The sequence below is a fragment of the Gymnoscopelus braueri genome, assembly GCF_963280865.1.
Source record: "Gymnoscopelus braueri genome assembly, chromosome: 23".
In the NCBI taxonomy this organism is placed as follows: domain Eukaryota; kingdom Metazoa; phylum Chordata; class Actinopteri; order Myctophiformes; family Myctophidae; genus Gymnoscopelus; species Gymnoscopelus braueri.
The window spans coordinates 20,830,736-20,849,794 of NC_137625.1; the positions used below are offsets into that span (position 1 = coordinate 20,830,736).

The window sequence follows — 19,059 nt, forward strand, 5'->3', positions numbered from 1 at the left end:
GTTCTCTGTAGGAAAATAATGTCACCATGACACAGGCAGCAATGAAATGGTGGCAATGGCATAATGTTTTCATTTTGAACTGGACAGTTTGAATATCTGGTTGAACTTTTCCGGAGATGACTCCAGTTCTACAAAGGCAAAATGTAAATTGCACTACCTGGCTTCACTTTTACAAAAGTGAACATACGCTTGCTGGAATGACATTCATCTACAGTATCTGGAGAACAGTAATGACAGGTTTCAATAAATGTGTGTTGAATGTTTGCCTTCTTCAATACTCAGAGCAAAGCATTTGGGCAGAATGTTTAGTGAGAAAGCTCTGACTTAATTTGGTTTATAGGTCTGTATATATAATTCAAACAACTTTATTTTCCTTTCGGAACTTCGTGCTAACTTCGTGCTAGCCCAATGGTAACTTGGTTTGTCCTGCAGACCACAAACAAGTTTTCTTGTGCTGAGATGTCCCACTGGATCAAGGCTATCAACAGTCAGTGCATTGGAGAATGGCTTAGACTTGGAGCAACATTATTAATCTAGTCATTATATTGACGGTTTGTCATCTCCCATCGCTTATGGAAGGATATGTCGATGCTAAAACAACTGCTGGTTTTAATGGGAAGTGAGTGGGTGCAAGTTTCAGCTAGTGTTGCACATAACCTAGTTTGCTTTACTTATAAGATGTAAATCCATGCCAGAATGGCTTGGCTCAACTGAATATTTGTATCTAGTCAGCCATCCTTCCGAGTATATATTGACATTGAGAGACATTTGCCATCCATGGCATCACTTGTAGCTTTAACGGCCCCCAACCATCATCAATCAATGCTTGAGGAATATTACATGTCATCCTGAATGTGAGACCTACATTGAGAAATATGCTGTGGAGACATTTGCAGCTGAGCCAACGATGGTGTGTTCTTTCTCTCTGAAACACAACGCAACGGGCAGTATAGACACTTCACTCTGGCAGTGTTTCAAAGTCAGGAGCACCATTTAAAGGCCTGATTTACCCTTTGTCGTTTGTCAGAGTCACATGCTGAAAATAGCAGATCTACAAGCTGTTTGGCTGTTTTTGGCGCACATCACTTGGCGCACATCACTATCATACGATGGAGTATAAATTAAGCGTAACTTAAAACTCAAGTTCCCATTCTTAAAGAAAGTCATCAAGCATGTGACGTCAAGTGATAATGTTCTCCACCTCATGGCAAAAGTGAACATGATTGTCTCAGACTGATTCATGCTGAAGTCTTGTTTCTGCACTGTTAGCTTTTGATTTAAACAAGTTAACTTATTTGCAATTGCAGACAGAATACAAGACAATATCAAAATCATAGGCACTGGTACACAGGCCTAATGTCAACTTCTTAGGCTTTTCACTGCTTTGGGAAAGAAGTGTCATTTGGCTGCTTCTTTGCAGCTGTGGACATTGTGTGTTGACAAACAGTGACCAAGGCTGCCCTACAAAAAAACTGCTGTACTGCACAGTATTCAGTAATGGAAGTCAGGGAACTAGTTGGACGTATTGATCTAATCTGCCCTTATTCATTTCTCTGGTTTGCTACATTGTACTCTGTTTCAGATCATTTGTCTCTCTAACGACATTGACACCTTGTGGAATTAGCTCTAAACATACTTGCAAAATGCAAATGGCATGACATGTGACGCAACAGCAAGAAGTGAACAGCCCCTGAGCCTATCTAGCTTTCTCGGACCACTCCAAGGTCACACCATGTAGATTAGTATAGTGTTATCTTTACAAATGTGGGTAAAATGTTTTAGTTTTTCACTTGCTGTGAACCAGTCAATCATTGTGAAGAAACCCAAAGCAAAGGGCAAAAGATTGACAATTTGTATACTGTCCAGTGTTGATTAAAATATATATCTGGTACTGTGTAAGCTCCTATTAGAGAAATAAATGTGCATAAGCACCCTATTTAACCACTTAAACCCTCTTTAGGCTACTTAGTCAATTAAAACCTTGACCGGGATTGGCTCGGTACTTGTTCCACACTTTTTCCCTCTACACCAAAAATATTTAAAAAATACCGATTTACAAGCCTACATTGCACCACGAGCGTGTAGATCAACTAGTTTTGGCTATAATTTAGACCCTCCAGAAAAACGCGGGCAAAAAGTCTTGATTATGCGGGCTAAAACTCTTGATTATGCGGGCTAAAACTCTTGATTATGCGGGCTAAAATCCTTGATTTTGCGATGAAATATGCGGGTTTTTTTTTTATTTTATGCTGTGAAATTGCGGGAAGTTGCGAAATATGCGGAAAGTTGTGAAATATGCGGCAATATGCAGCAATATGCGAAATATGATTATGCGATATGCGAAAAGTTGCGAAATATGGGAAAAGTTGCGAAATATGCGGAAATATGCAATGCGAATCGCATATTATGCGATGTGCGAATTATGCGATGCGATGCGCATATTATGCGAAGCGATGCGGCCTTTTTGAAAAAACGTTACCCCCGCATAATTATGCGCCAATTTGCTGATTATGCGGTACATTCTGCGATCGCATAAATGCATTTTTCTGGAGGGTCTAATAATTCCCCACAGAATAGGGATGCTAGGGTTCATGTGGTTAAAGGAGGAGTTCACCTAAAAGAATATTTATTTTCTATCAATTGCACACCCCATGAAGCCTTGAATACATTGATTGTCTCCGCCAGGCCGAAAGGCATGGCGAGAGAGTATGTTTTCGCCCCTGTCCGTCCGTCCGTCCGTGTGTCCGTCCGTCCGTCCGTGTGTGTGTCCTGTCTGTGTGTTAGCACCAAATCTCTGGCACCGTTGGCCCGGTCGCTGCGAAACTGTGCACACACACTCCCTGGATGCCAATTCAGAACCTCTGCCTCAAATTTTTCACATGGGCCTGTTATAGCGCCACCAGGAGGCTGATTCGTGCAAAACCCATTTTTTTCCCATTACTCCTACAGTTTTTAACCAAACATCACACAAATCGGTACACAGTATCTCTATAGTCATGTGATCAAGACGCATCTGTCCGATATTTCATATTCCATCCTCATTGACTAAGGTTGACTTCCAAAGTTTGCAGGATTGGTCCGTTTTGAACAAAATGTCTGAAATCATGAACGCGGCGTGCGATTTCCGTGAAAATTTGCACGCATATTCCCACTAGGCCGAGGAAGAAATGCCACCCTTTTCACATTGGCCTATTATAGCGCCACCAGGAGGCCACAATAACTTACCTGACCTGGCGGAGACCTGTGCTCCGAGGAGCACTTTCTCTAGTTTATTTTGGTTTTTGTCGCATTCCTAAGCCAATAATTTGATGCCCGGGTGTATTTCCGGTAGGAGACACAAAGAATCTACTTTGTGTCTCCTACCCGATACATTAGCCGGTAGTAGACAGGAATCAAATTATTAGCTTAGGAATCTGACAAAAACACAAATAAATCCATGGATTCAAGGCTTCATGGGGTGTGCAATTGATAGAAAATAAGTTATTTTTTGGGTGAACTACTACTAAGTTATTAGTCTACTCTACATTACATTTTTACATAAAGTACTGATATACTATGTCCAATAACTACTGTACATACAGTATTGTGCCACATGACAAGACTTTTTACATCTTTGATATATTTTTCCCCCAATGCATCTCAGTGAGATTTCAGTTGAAAAGTATGGACACTTTATTTTGTGTGTGTGGGTGTATTACTGTGTAATACACACATACACACTATGTATGATTCATGCCCAGGCCCTTAACTTGGGCGTCAGCCAAACCATTACCCTCTGGGCACCATTTCTCAGGCTACACAAGGTCATTTCTGGAATATGACTAAACCAAACCAGTATTTCCACTGAGCCCCTTGGAAAACATAGTCAGGAAGAAACTGTGATTACGCTGAATAACACAGTGGTAGGAAGGCAGTGTTTTTGCCGGTGCACTACGAGGTAATTTGCTGGGGCATTTAGCCAAGTCACAATAGTGATTAATATACACATTTTTCCACATTAAGACAAGGTAGTGCAGGCCAGGATCAACCTGACAGTTGGATGGTGATGTGTTGTTAGTTGGGTTGGCTTTGACTCCTTAACTACTTACTCTTTATACATAAAGACACTTTATAACAGACTAAGTATGGTAGTTATAATGTGCTGTTCTGCTGAGCTTATAATGCCTGATGGCCAGCACTTATAATACTTCATAAACCTGCATTTATAAGGTTTTATGAAGCCTTATAAATGCATTATTTATAATGCATTATAAATGTGACTATAAGGCATTACAGACCCGACCTTTAAGTATAGTTTTACCCAATATTCAGTATTATAGAAAGTTTCATACAAGTGCTATATACAAATAAAGTTAATTATGTTATTATTATTATTATTATTATTATTATTATTATTATTATTATTCTGTGGCCTCTCTGGGTCTCTTTAAATAATTACCACCTCATTGTACATTATCCTGCTTATTACATGGCTAATTGGAAGCAAAATCAATAAGTTGACACTAAATATTGATTTCAATTTGTATTCTATTAGCTTACAATTTTCCACTTCCATAACTTAAATGGTGGAAGAGCAGCAGTTTTTGAAAACAGCAGTCTATCGAGAAATACTGTAGCAGACAGCAGAATGCTGCGATTGAACCTCAGAATCAAGGCATTCAACAAATCTGTGTACTACTACTACCACTGTGTACTTGATTTGTCCTTATGTTGTCAAAGGTATGTACAGTATGTGGCTGAATTTATGTAATGGGTAAATAATACAATTTATATTCACATTTCGAATCCACACACTCTTGATATAACCATGGCCAGTGTAAGCAGCACTTTTTAAACACAAACAACAATCTAAATCCAAAGCTATACATCAAAGTCAGACTAGTGCCAGTATGTCAGGCTGTGATGTGATGAATGACTGCTTCCTAGTCCGTGAATGAAGTGGTTGGCATTATGTATTCACAGCGTAGCCTGAACTCTTGCAACCGAATCATATGATATTACAGTGATCCCTTCTATTTTAAATGAGCTTCATATTCTAGTGATCCCATCTACTGTATTTTAAATCAGAGATTATGTTCTGATCTCCAGGAAGTCATTTTTGGAAAGTATCAATGTGTTCTACTAATCACTGCATAGTAGTTGCAAAATACTGAAGTCACACTTGAACCAAATAGTACTCGCACAACATTAGGGCAAAGAGAGAATGGAAAATTACGTTTGCTGCTTTATCCAACATGGCTGCTCAGATGAGCGCATGGGGGGCTGTTAAGTGGTCTTGCTTAGGGACACTTAAAGTTTTTTATTTTAATTTATAGATTTTCAAGTTTACAGAAAACGCACGCACGCACGCACGCACGCACGCACGCACGCACGCACGCACGCACGCACGCACGCACACACACACACACACACACACACGCACACACATACACATATCTTTTTTCCATTAGTACTATATCATACAACAACAAGGTTCCATTGTTATCACAGGAAGTATATCCTCTATTCAGTCTTTCCATCCTCCGCCTGTGCCAGCATATAATTTACATCATCATTTTCGTTAAAGTATAAGAATGGTCCCCCGACCTTTGCTTAGGGACTCTTAACCCATTCAATCTGGGAACGCATCTCTGTCATTTTAGATTGCTTTGGCTATTCAAAAATAGCAGATATACAAGCTTGTAGATCTGCTATTTTTTTTTTGCAAATCATTGAATATATATACTTTTAAATATTTATTTTTGGGCTTTTATGCCTTTATTTGACAGGACAGTAGGCTGACAGGAAATTGAAAGGTTAAAGTGGTTAAAATGATTGTGATGCTATGTTAACTGCTTTAGCTGGGGATCCCCTGGAACCCCCCCATGGACCCCTGGGGGTCCCCGGACCCCACTTTGAGAACCACTGATTTAGCATAATACTTGTAAATAACTGAAAATATTTCTATATGGTTGTTTCAGTGTAATGCACCAGCATCACGGAGACAAATTGTAACCTATTCTATTGTGCAGACATACCTGGCAATGAAAATTATTCTGATTCTGGATATAGCAGTAAAACTTGAGTAATACAGAAATCTATTTATATTCAAAGCCAGACATTTGCAGGACATTTGACATGACGTAGCAGTATGTATCTTGGAATTTGTGTGCTTATTCTGTTAATTTAACTCCATGGACACTTAGATTTTAATTAACACGCTGGATGTTTTTCTCTCCTTATAATGCTTAGAGAATATATTAACGGCCTACGTAACATGTTTTTAGGAAGCAGACATTTTATGGCAAAAGTATGTCTCCAGAGAATAATTGCGAACGCAGAAGGAGGCGCGGCGAAGCCGCGCATCCGACCAAGTGGAGCTTACTATGTAACCATGCTTGGGTTGTGTGTGTCTCTGTCCGTGTGTGTCTCCGTCTGTGTCTCTGTGTTCACGCTCTCATTGGCTGCATGCACCCATGTGACTCACATGCGTGCACTGCCTGTAAGCAGCCACCCGAGTGCGCCAGAGTGCAGGAATTTAGACAATGCTCTGATTACAATGCACAACAGCCTGACACACACACACACACAGTCAATGTTCTCTCCCTATCACGGTGAAATAACATTCAGTTTCATACAGTTCATACAGTCCGTAAATACACAATATTTTCGAGCTGCGTTCGCTTCCCGCGTTCGCGCGTCTTACTTGTGTTCACCATCCTCCTCTTCACATCACACAGTAAATTACAGTAGTTGCTGCAGTAAGAGATTCACAATGCCAAGAATGTGATAGTCATCACTAGCCAGAAGCTCTCTATGGACATTCGTTTGAAATCACTAAGTGCTTTCATTTGTACCAGCTGTGATGAGACTCTGGAATGTACTTTTTGCCGCTCGTTTCCCAGTTGGTAGTGGTGGTCCCACTGGTCCCTGCTGTACGAGCACAAATGTAATGTGCCTCTAGAGTGGATATTCAGTATATTTATATACCCCAAGTTCCTTTTAGGCATTTGGCTGACACTAATCCAGAGGGGTACACACTACACACTACAGTGAGTTCAAGCAAAATTATGCATTTACATTTCTCGGTTGGCAAACCACCAATAGTAAGGACTACAAAGGCTGGAATCATTGCTTCCTGACAAGAATGTCTTCATGTTTTACATGTGCTTTACATGATTAAAAAGAAGGAGGAAAAAAAACAGGGTTTCCAAAGCACATCAATGAGGTGCTATTGATATACACCAGGATGCACAATACATAGTTTAAGCGGCGACATTGCAATTTACATAAAATAGTATGGGCCAAGGAAGGAATACAATAACTGCACACTGTTCTTCTTGCTCCCAAAGTGAATTGTAATCGTACAATGTTTCGACCTGTGTGGTCTTCCTCATGTACATGTACCTGTGTGGGTCAGGTACATGTACCCGAGTGGTCTTCATGGTCGAAACATTGTACAGTAACTTTCTTTTAATTAACCTTTATTCACAGATTTCACACAGGTAATCTCATTGAGACCTGAGGTCTCATTCTCAAGAGAGACCTGCTCTTGAGTAGTTACGCTTAACTCAAATGATAATGAGCTTGATATACTTTGTTGCGCACCACAAATAGCCACTCTACAAGCTCACAGTGCATTGAAAATTCACTTTGGGAGCAGCAAGAGTGGTGTGTGGATATTGTATTATTTTCTTAATCTGGAAGTAAAACATTTCAGTCCATCTGACAAATAACAATGATTTAGGGATTTCTTGGTAAATGGTCTTGCATATAGCACACATTCTGCATCCACAGAGGTGTCATGTTGACTCAAGCTGAGTATTGAACAATGGCCTTATTTCACCCTCTAAAATCACCCTAATCATTGTGAGGGTGATTATTTCCAAATAGAGCTATTGAGGTTTTGGTCTTGCATAGCCTGAAGATTAGAGATCTCCACCTACTGATACGTATGCCGGAGACTTCTAAATTCAATAAATTAGTTAAACTGGGTGGAGACAATTCTGGAAAAAATTATAATAATGACTGCATTGCTGAACCAATGCAAAGAAAACTGATGAGAAAAACATTAGGGCGATCCTTCTTATTGGGATGGTATCAAGATTGCTTTTCAAAGCAGTGGGCGTAGGTTTGTTAGCACAGGGTTTCTCCACTGTTCAAGCCCATTGGTTCAATTTTGACTTATCGTTAGACGGAAATCTCTGCTCGGCTGGTTACGCAAGACTATTGAAGTTTAGATCTATGCAGATCTGCATACATCTGGTGAAATGATGAACCGTAACTACTGCTTTTTTATATTGCAACATACTATATTACAATGCCATTTTATGCCAATATCTTTCAGCCCTAATATAAACCTAATATCAGAAGAGATTTGAGTTAATAATGTTTGCTTTAAAAAATTTATATTCAAACATTTGCACATATTTTCCACAATTAAAAAAAGATTGCAGATCTACAAGCTTGAATAGCCAAAGAAACATTTCCACATGAGTTTTATTACGCCGCACTTGAGTATATTGCTTGCAGTATCTCAAGCTTATCTTGAGTGGTGCAGTATGTCAATATGTTACACCTTCTGAAATGATAAAGGGCTCGATATACTTTGTTGCACGTGGTGTCGCGCACCGCAAATAGCCGATCGACAAGCTCACAGTGCACTGAAGCGCGATGCATTTTGAGGTTGTGGATTGACGATTTTCAGTGTGCAACACCGGCGTGCAATTAAGTATAAATCCAGTTCACGGTCATTGACCTCCATCTGTGACCTTCCAGGTTGCGTAGCCTCTTCCTGGCAGGAGAGCGCTGTGATGTGGAGACCCTGGACTGGGCCAAGAGAGCCTTTGGGGTTCCCATACTGGACCACTGGTGGCAAACTGGTAAGACGTGCACAACAGAGACACGAAATATAACCCATCGTTATTCATATTTGTGTAATCCGGTAACGGATTAAATTGCTATGTCGTTTTATTTAATGTGATCATGCAATCTCTCGAGGGGCAATCAGGAGTAAAAGCTTAAGAATTAAATTATGACCTCGCTTGGAGATTAAAATGTTGTTCCTCAGGCCTGACTGCCCCCGACTTTTCAGCATACGGTGTGTATGATTTTTAAATTCAACTCAATCTTTAAGGTCCAGTCGCTCAGGCTATCGGTGTGAGAGGACTGTTAATGTAGTCTTATATTTTATTAGCACATTGACATTAACTTGGCCTTGTAAAAAGGCATAACTCCATATACAGTCATTAGTCCCTGAAAGCCCGCTGTCACCATGCAGCATAGTTTATCACACTTTGGTCCTCTGATTAATATTTCATGCATACCTGGTATGGCACGCCAGGGAGCCTGGCCCTCTGGTACAGTGCTTATTATTATATCCCCCTTCGTTCAAATTTCATGTCTTAGTGTCGAGTAAAAATGAGATTTAAGGTGAGCAGAGTAGAGGAACTGGCGGTGGGGTGCCTTAGCAGGGGAAAACTTCCCTTTTCCTTTGATTTTAGACACGGCTCATGTTTTTCCTATGATTTTAGACGGTTCACTCCATGTTTTACAACTGCCTCCACAGTGAGAATCCAGAAGAAGTTAAGGTCCTTGCACACTGGTGCGTCTTTTCGTTGCGTTTTTTTTACAACAATGAAAAAAATTGAAAAAACAATGAAAAAAAAAAAAACGCAACGAAAAGACGCACCAGTGTGCAAGGACCTTTAGTGTGTACTTAGCTGTGATTGAGTCTAGAACTGCTAGGTATTTTGCTGTCCTTTTTTTTACACACAAATGAGTGTCAGTTTACAGCAGTCCTAACAGCTATCAGCCAAAGTGCAGTTCTCCCTACAAAATCAACATGGTTAGCATTTCTGCAGTGTCACTGTCAGTCTGGGTTCCTTTAGAACAGGGGTTTCAAAGACTGAGACAGTGGGTCTCCCCTGAGACAAGGGTCAGACCCCCCTGTTCATGACATTACTGCTAGGTTACCATACTAATATGTACACCAATAGAAAACTAGCCATTGGAGGGTTTTTTGTGTACATGCATTTCACTCCCTTTGCACACGCAGGACACCGACTTATTATCCAAGATACTATAGGACCTAGTTCTGTAGTGAACAAATGGGAACAGAATTAATCAGTATAAATTATCTTTAGCTTTGGGGCAACACTAGACTAGTTGATGATGGGATACAGTATATTGTATCCCATCATGTTGTTTCTTACTTGTGTAGGGACTTGTTAACCCATTAAGACTGGGATACTTGGGCTATTCAAAAATAGCAGATATACAAGCTCACAACGCGTCACTTCGTGCCGCACTGCAAGCTTGTAGATCTGCTTTTTTGAGAAATCGTGAAAATGTGCGCAAACAATGTGCACAAATATACTTTTTTTTAATTCAAATCTTTGCTTATGGGGGTCCCTGGATCAAAATATTATTATATGAGATGGGGGTCCACAAATACATATCATTTTGTGGGTCCCTGAAATGAAAAGGTTTGAGGACCACTGATATAGTAACATAAGTTTTTCAGAAAACTGATTTAGAAGGCATTTGTAGAATTGGCCTCAGGTCTTAATGGGTTAATGAAACAACCTTTCATCCTGGGAGACACCCTTCTTACATCTGACAAAAGCTGAGACCCCTGGCCTGCACACACAGTGTCTATAGAACGTTTCTTTGATCTTGAGGGCTGCATCCAGGGTTGGGGCATGAGTGCTGATAATGGTGGCATGGTAGTGTTTTGTAAAAAAAGAATAGAGTCTGCACACTGGTGATGCTGAAAAAGCTACACATACACACATACGTTTATATAGGTCATCATCTATACACTGATAGGCTAACCCCATTAGGGCAAGTGAGGTCACAACAATCAACTCAACTCATCAATTGACTGGCTTTGCATAAAGGAAAAGAGCCAATTGATGATTTGAGTTGACTGTTGTGACCTCACTTGCCCTATTGGGGTTAGGCTATCAGTGTATAGATGGTGACCTATATAAACATAATGTGTGTATGCCCATTCCTATGTATATGTCCTGATGAAGATCTGAATAGATCGAAACGTTGACAACGCAATAAAAATACAGCTGAGCTTTTTCCAGCATCACCAGTGTGCAGACTCTATTATTATTTTTTTAATTATACTTTTGTTTGTCTTGCACCTGACCTGGACCACGGATGTGCGTGCACTGCCTTCTTCATGGTAGTGTTTTGTGTCATGAGCCTTTCAGTGACTGGGGATTCTGGGATGTTATGAAGCAGGCTTTATCTTACAGCCTTCTGGTAGACCCTTCCAAATGAGGGTGTAGCCTTCTACCACTGTGATTGATCTTCCCCATGTAAGCGGGTCAGAGCTGCGATATCAATGCAAATATCAATCTGTTCAGTTCATGTGCAACCATTGCTCTTCTTCACTGTGGGGTGGCTGGAGAGATCACGCACATCCAGACGGATGCGGACATTCCATGTCGCAATTGTAAAGGGTATATTGGTTCTCTTGCGTGTTTTATTATTGATCACATTAAGGGATTGCCCAGCTGATGTGCAGTGTGCTTGCAATACTAAATCCATCCAAATTCAGCACAACAAAAGAAACGGCAGAAAAACCATTTTCAAGCACCTGCTTTTTCATTAGTCCTATTGTTTTGTGTTATTTTTTTTATAACAGTACATACGGTAACAATAAAAACAACAAGACAGAAATAAGTGCAGGTGAGAAAGGAACCCCATATAGAGCTCTTACAAGGTTCTCACCTAAAATAAAATGTAAACAAGAGTGTGTGTGTGTGTGTGTGTGTGTGTAGACAGACATAGGGCTACATTATGGCAGAAGCAAGTGTAGAGGCTTGATTCATCAGGCTGGAGGGCAGGCTTTGTGATCAGATAATGCGCCGCCTAACTAGAGAAATTGAGGCATACACAACCCGGAACCCTGCGTCCTGGGCCATAGATCATGTAGATCATTTATTTATTTTTTAGATTTTTTTAGCCTTTACTTGTATAGGTACAGGTGTAAAGAGACACAGAGAGAGAGTAAGGGTGTGACATGCATCAAATGGTCCAGCCGGCCGGCCTTGAATCGAACCGGTGACTTGCTCTCAGGCATTAGCCCATGTGGTAACAGTGATATGTACCCTAACCACGTAGCTATCACGTTGCCCCACAGCATTGTTTCTCAAGCTGCAAAAACTCACAACACACCAGCTTGTGAGTTTGCAGATCTACTATATTTGGTGCGTGACACTGGTGTGCAAATAAGCAGAAATCTGTCTGAATGACTCTAGCTAAGACTCTATTAGCCTTTTTTCCGGACAACAAGCCATGGTGCTTACACCCCTCTCTCTCCTGCTCTCTCACTAGCTCTGTCTCTCTCACTCTCGGCTCCATTACTGTCCTCTCCAGTACCAGCAAACTATGATGAATGTGCCAACAACAGCGCCAAGAGCACATGTGGACATCTCATAGTTTTGTAATATCCAGGGAGCGCTGATGGGCCGATCGATGTGGGACAAGCGGACATCTGTGTAAAATACAGAATCAATACATCCGTTGAAAAGGCATCGACCTTCAGGATGTAAAAGACGAGGGGACAATTGGCTGAACTGCACTTGGATCCGTGCTCTGATTAGCCCACTCGGCGCAATTATTTTTCTTTCTTTGACCACCGTTGATCGGGACGTGAACAGCTTTGCGACGTTTGTTCATCGGGCCATTTATGCCCTGTGTTAGTATCAGTTGGATTATGCCAGAATTTTCGCTATGGGATCTGTAGTCGTAGTCTTATAGCCCGGACGGATGGTGGATAGAAATGAGGGGAGTGACTTACGGGAACAGTGCCAGGGTTAATTCATCGGCAGGTGTCTCTAATTGTCTAATTGTGCTCTCCACTTAGTAGCACTGGACCTGGCTTTGAGGCTATTCCCACAATGCCAGAGATGGAGAGAGATGGATCAACAGTGCACGTTTATTAAGGACTTTGATTTCAACACATGTCAAACAGCAGACCCAGCAAGGCTGTTGTTGTTGTTAATATATGTATGTGTAGTCAATACACAGCGTAAAAGGTTTAATTACAAAAACAGGCTCATAATTTGTGCAGTTTCAACGCAGTTACAATGCATTTCTGATCACAAACACATTTCTCACACTTATCTGCCATTCATGTTGTCTCAGTCTGTCTCTCTTGGTCTCTCTCTCGCTCACTCTCTCTCTCTCTCTCTCTCTCACACACACACACACACACACACATACGCACACATACGCACACAAAGGCACATGCACACACAAACACACAAATAAGTGAGCGAATGGGAGAAAGGAAAGGAGAGCGTAAAGCTATTTCATATTTTTATACAAGAGAAGGCTGTACAATACAATATTATAATATGTCTCTGCTCCTTGCCTTGAGGTGTCTTGTCAGGGACGGCCCATCTGTTGTAAATCCCACATGCCGGAGGGACAGTGACAATACAGTTGCTGTGGAAAAGACAATATGTCGCGGCTCTGCACCTGGTGTGGACTGTCCACTTTTATGTCATTGCAAACCACAGTTTTCTTTACATAATTGTTCATTCATCGTAATTGAGGCAAAGGTTTGAAATTAATCGTGATACCTATTTATATCGCCAGTCCTAGCTGATATATGATTTCAAGATGAGTTGCTTTTGAGTCTCATAATACAAGTAATTTCATCCCTTTAGTAGAAAAGAGGTGGCTCCACGAGACGGCTTGTACTGAGATGTCACGCTCACCTCAATGACAATGAAATGGTTCCAGGGAATGTAATGCATTCCCTGTAACGGGAATGCAATAGAGCACATTCTGACCCTGCCTGTTAAATCTTTAATGAAGTCTCTATTGGTTCCCAACCTTTTCTGGATTAGGGCCCCCTTGAAAATGTTGAAAGCGTCCGTGGCCAACCCTTCTGACCACTTAACGTGGTGTTGATTGATGGTCAGACGGGCTACGTGCAATTTCAGAGCATGTTTATTTCAATGATCGATCCCCATAGCTCTGTGTGTGATTCAACTGTTTTGACCCATTCGATCCGGGAACGTGTCATTTTAGATTTCTTTGGCTATTCAAAAATAGCAGATATACAAGTTTGGTGCCGAGCTATGAGCTTGTAGATCTGCATTTTTGGGCGGTGAAACCGCCCCTATAAGTGAGATTTGGAAAAATGTACAAATATCTTGGGCAGTGAAACCGGCCCTGAAAGTGAGGTTTGGAAATTTGTACAATTATCCTGCGCTGTGATTGGCCACAGGACACAGTCCTGAATCATATTCAGGACTGTGATTGGCCAGTGTCACATGACACATGTGCATAGCCCTATATAAGCAACCATAACTTGAAAAAAAACATGAATTGGTTTTTTTCAAGTTATGGTTTCGTCCATCATAAAGAGTGTTTCAATAAATGTATTTATCTTTTGTACATGATTGGTTGACTCCATTCAGTATTGTGATTAGCTAGCAAGACACCGCCCACTTCACACAGGGTGTGATTTTTTTTTAAAATCGTGAATATTTGTGCAAATCTTTGAATATATATATATATATATATGTTTTTAAAGCAAACATTTTTAACTCAAATCTGTGTTTCTGGGGGTCCCTGGAACAAAATATGTTGAGATGGGGGTCCACGGCCAAATACATACTGTATCTAAAAATGTTTTCTAAATCCTGTGTTTTCTAAATATGTTGCTATATCAGTGGTTCTCAAACTTTTTTTACCACAGACCCCCATCTCAAACTATTTAGTTCCAAGGACCCCCAGAAGCTTTTGAGTTACAAATGTTTGCTTAAAAAAAAATCCAAAGATTTGCACAATGTTTCATGATTTTTCAAAAATAGCTAAATATCTGTATATCTGCTATTTTTGAATAGCCAAAGTATAAAATAATGGCTTAACCAATCAGCAGCGCTACACACTTGGGCCTCTGGTGGTGGAGGGAGTTCCGAATGTGATTGTGTTTGATAGTGTTCTGGCTTGGAACAATGGAACCAACCTAGTGTATTTTAAGTTCTCATTTATTGGCAATTCTTTAGTGTCTCGTCAGTTATTTGGGGGTCCACTTGCAATACCCTCACGGCCCACAGATTGGGAATCGCTGCTCTATCAGCCAGGCCAGTGTGCTCATTCTAACAGAGAGACGTTTGTGTCATGGAGGGGCATTTTTATATTCTTCACTCTTGTCCTTTTGCTCTCTCTCTCGCTCTCGCTCTCGCTCTCTCTTTCTCGCTCTCTCTCTCTCTTTTGCTCTCACCTATATACCCCACAAACACACATCCTCAACATGTTTTCTCGTTCACCCAAGTACACGTATCTCCACTAAGTTTATTTCTGCCATTTATTATGTATTTGGAAATGCATAATTCTGCGTCCTCTTGGTTCGCTGTCTTGACTTATAAATTCCAGGGGAATCTTCATGCCCTGATAAACTGAATAAATTGCAGCTGTTGGAAAGCGCTAAGCGCCAGATACATAATCAGAACTTTTCAGCACTCCTCGTCTCAGCTTCCCTCTCTAGTGTGCACGCACATGGGTTGACATGTGCACGTCTGCTTTTCTGTGAGTGCAAGGCTAGACACTAGTGTGCGTGTAGGAACAGTGCAAACAGTTACCTTTTTACTTTATTGAGTCGTAGATACGATGTGCCGCGAGAGGCTGAAAACTGATTCCCAATCCCTGCTCAGCTTTTACACTTGCACACTCTTGCTTATATTGAGGCCATGCGTCATTGAGCTGCGAGCGTCACAGCATACTGTCTGTGTCTCTGTGAAGGCAGGGCATCCATCACAGTCGTTTTATCAGTCATTTGTGCTTTTACAACTGTCCTCTGTCTTCCCCTGCAACAAAACGGGAAGTGACACTCAATGAAAAGGAATTGAATGGTTGTTTACATTTCTTTATCAAGGCTTTCGAGTTTGATTCTTTGTTTTCAGTCAAACCTCTTTGTACTGTATCTTTCATATATAGATATATCATATCTACATCTTTAAAAAAGATGAAAGATCTGTCCTTCAGTCTTGCTGTCCATGCTCATGGAGCTTTTTCTGTGCTCCCACAGCATTTGCTGCCCCTGCAAAATAAGATACAAATTGAACAAAATCAATTACTACTGCAGCTGCTCATAAATCTTTCCAGCCGCGGGCACGTAACCTCTCTTCCAGAATGTAATATTCAGCACAGGAAAGCTGTAATCAATAGCAAGGAATCCAGCACCGTGAGCAATGAAGGCCAGAAGGCTTAAGCTGTGAAAGGGTTACAGCTGACCTGAGGTAATGCTAGGTAAGCTGAATGGAAGGAGCTGGGCTTTATAAAAAAGATGTCTTGCAGTCAGAAAAGGTGATTTTTTTTTACTTGTCTCCTGTTTACATAATATTTTGGGCACCTATTGCTTTTTCAGCAGCACCTGGGGGACTTTAATGTTGCACTCACTCTCCATCTATTCACTCTGCGTGCACTGTATCATCAGCTTGGAATTAGATGTTATTCATCAAAAAAAAGATTGCAGATTCCTGTTGAAGAATGCACGGCGCGTGACAGACTACCGTGGCTTGTGCAATATTTTACTAGCCTGATTATCAGACTGAAGCTGCGTGGAGCTTCAGTCTGACATTGGCTTCAGTGTAGGCGATTACGAGGGGGAGGGGATTATAATTTCCCTAAACACCAGGCAGTCCACTGAAAGAGTGGGCAGGGTCTATGGTTTGGAACCAGGCTAACATTTTACTGCCTACAGACACAGCCTACACACCCGCTTTTCAATATTCACTACCAAATGCTTCCAGTTTTCACCACAATTAGAAAAATCACAAACATGTTGCTCACACTAATCTAAGCACTAAAATAACTCATTCAGTGCCAAGTAAATAAATAAATAATTGCCAATAGTGCCACTGATTTTTTTTTTTTTTTTTTTTTTTAAATAGTCACAGAATATTTATATCCAGTACGTTCGATCCCCCAAAAGTTTCTAAACACGGAGGCTTTCACTGTGCGGAGGCTTTCACTGTGATCGCGACCCCTCGTTCGCTTGTTATGGGCTGTTGAAAATAGCATGTCTCGTCAAAAATGCAGGGGAAAAAAAAGGAACTTGAGTTACAGCTGTTTCCCCACAGACTCTAACCAGGAAGCGGATGGAGCAGTAAATGTGATGACGTGATCTCCTAGATCTCTCTGTGACTGAGCCTGAACTGGTGGCTCATAGGTTGCGGAACAGTCCCATCTAGTGGTACACACTGAAAACACAGTTTGGACGTGTTATATGTCTTTGGCACTCTGGGCCGTGGAAAAAATGGACGTGTGACACGTCAATGGCACGGAATTACAAATAGCAAAAATAGCAGATATATAAGCTCACAATTCATTTTTGAAATGTTGTTTAAGTGGATATAGGGTCCAGTTTGGGTGTTTGAAAATATGGTAACCATAGGCCCACCTTTGGAACACATCACATTCACATTGGGGAACTCCCTCCACCCCCAGAGGCCCTTCCGTACCCTGAAGCCAAGTGTGTAGAGCTGCTGATTGGTAAACAGTTGAATCACACACAGAGCCATGGTAGCTGACAGATTTCCACCCTTAGATCCATACAGGGCTCACATTAGGAGAAAGAGCCGTAGTCGTTAGTCACATGAAAAATGACCGTGATGGCGTTCCAGAGACAGACAGACAGCGTGACTCAGTGTATAGAGGAGAGGTCATGGCTTTTAAGCATATCTTTTGTTGTTCATTAGACAAAAAAAGCCTGATTGCATCAGGCTTTTTTGGGGTGCGGGGTGCTGGAATGAACACACACAGTGACAAATGTGTTTTGTGTCATGCCAGTGTGTCGGAGTCCTCATGTTGAAAAAATAAATATGTGTGTGTGTGTGTGCATGTGTGTGTGTGTGTATATTTATTATATAAAAGATTTCTTGCTGTCACGTAAAACGCCAAGTTTACGCATTTGCAGCTCTTCAATTATGCAACCAAGCTCACTGGCAGAGGTTTGACTAATTTGACCAATTTGGCTTGTGATTAGTTTTACAGCAGAGTTCTGGGCCGGTGCAACAGCAGAGATTAGTTTTCTGATATGAAGTATAGATGATTGGTTTGCTCATTTTCCATGTGCAGTGGACGCAATCATCCTTCAGTGTCTTGTTGTCACCTGATTTGCTAATGACATGATTACTCCCCCCCCCCCCCCCTCACGTCCCTCTTCCCATTTTCATTAGGAGTCACCAGATTCATCAGAGCCGTTGTGTCTACATGTGTTATTCCATTATGCATGCATGCACACAGACACACTCAAATACTCAAATCCATCTGGGTACTAGCTCATTCTCCCCCACGTGCATTTGAGAAAATGGCTGTCACTTTGAAGCCGATAATAATCTGCGTGTGCTATTTTAAGACCCAAACACCGTCAGGGGTGGGGTGGGGGTGTGGAGGTTGCTGATGTCACCAGTGTTGCCTGGCAACCAATGTGTTTCCAGTTGGGAGGGTTTGGCTGCCTCATCAACGGGAGGGTTTGAATAAAAACTGAGAATACTGTAGCAAGTGGCCATCTCTCTCTCGCTCTCTCGCACTCTCGCTCTCTCTCTCTCTCTCTCTGAGACACCTTTGCAGAGGATAATGTCTGAATAAGTTCAATGGAAAGATGACTCGTCTAAATTTCCTTTGAACCAGTGCATCGGTTTGTGCTGTTTGCATTCTCCTCACACACTTGCCAGACGTCCAGGTCAGTCTAACATTGTGAGGAGTGGAGTTGCAGCCTCTTAGTCTGTCTTTTCACGGGACTCCCTCTTTCATTGGTGTTTCGCCTTGATTGCGTCTAAACCCTAAAATTTAACTTCACTAAAGCTATGCCTAAACCTAATCCTAACCTCACAAACACAATGCCTAACCCTAACCTCACAGAAATTGTGCCTAAACCTAACCTCAAAACCCTGTCCGTCTGGGCCGAAACACCGGGAAAAGAGACTCTCCTGTCTTTTCACGCTGACTAGAGAAGAGTAGAGGCTGTTGTTTCAGCATTAACTGACTTAACAGACAGCTCTGCTATGGATCACAGTGTTGAGAGGAGAAGCTTTTTAC

General features: G+C 41.3%; 1 protein-coding gene across 1 annotated transcript in view; it reads left to right on the forward strand.

Moving 5' to 3' along the window:
- The window catches only part of acss3 (acyl-CoA synthetase short chain family member 3), a 56,239-nt gene that overhangs the window by 14,522 nt on the left and 22,658 nt on the right, over positions 1-19,059 (forward strand). Inside the window, exon 9 of the mRNA XM_080421374.1 lies at positions 8,758-8,861. Coding sequence (XP_080277500.1) covers positions 8,758-8,861 — 104 coding nt within the window. The remainder of the gene's footprint in view (positions 1-8,757; positions 8,862-19,059) is intronic.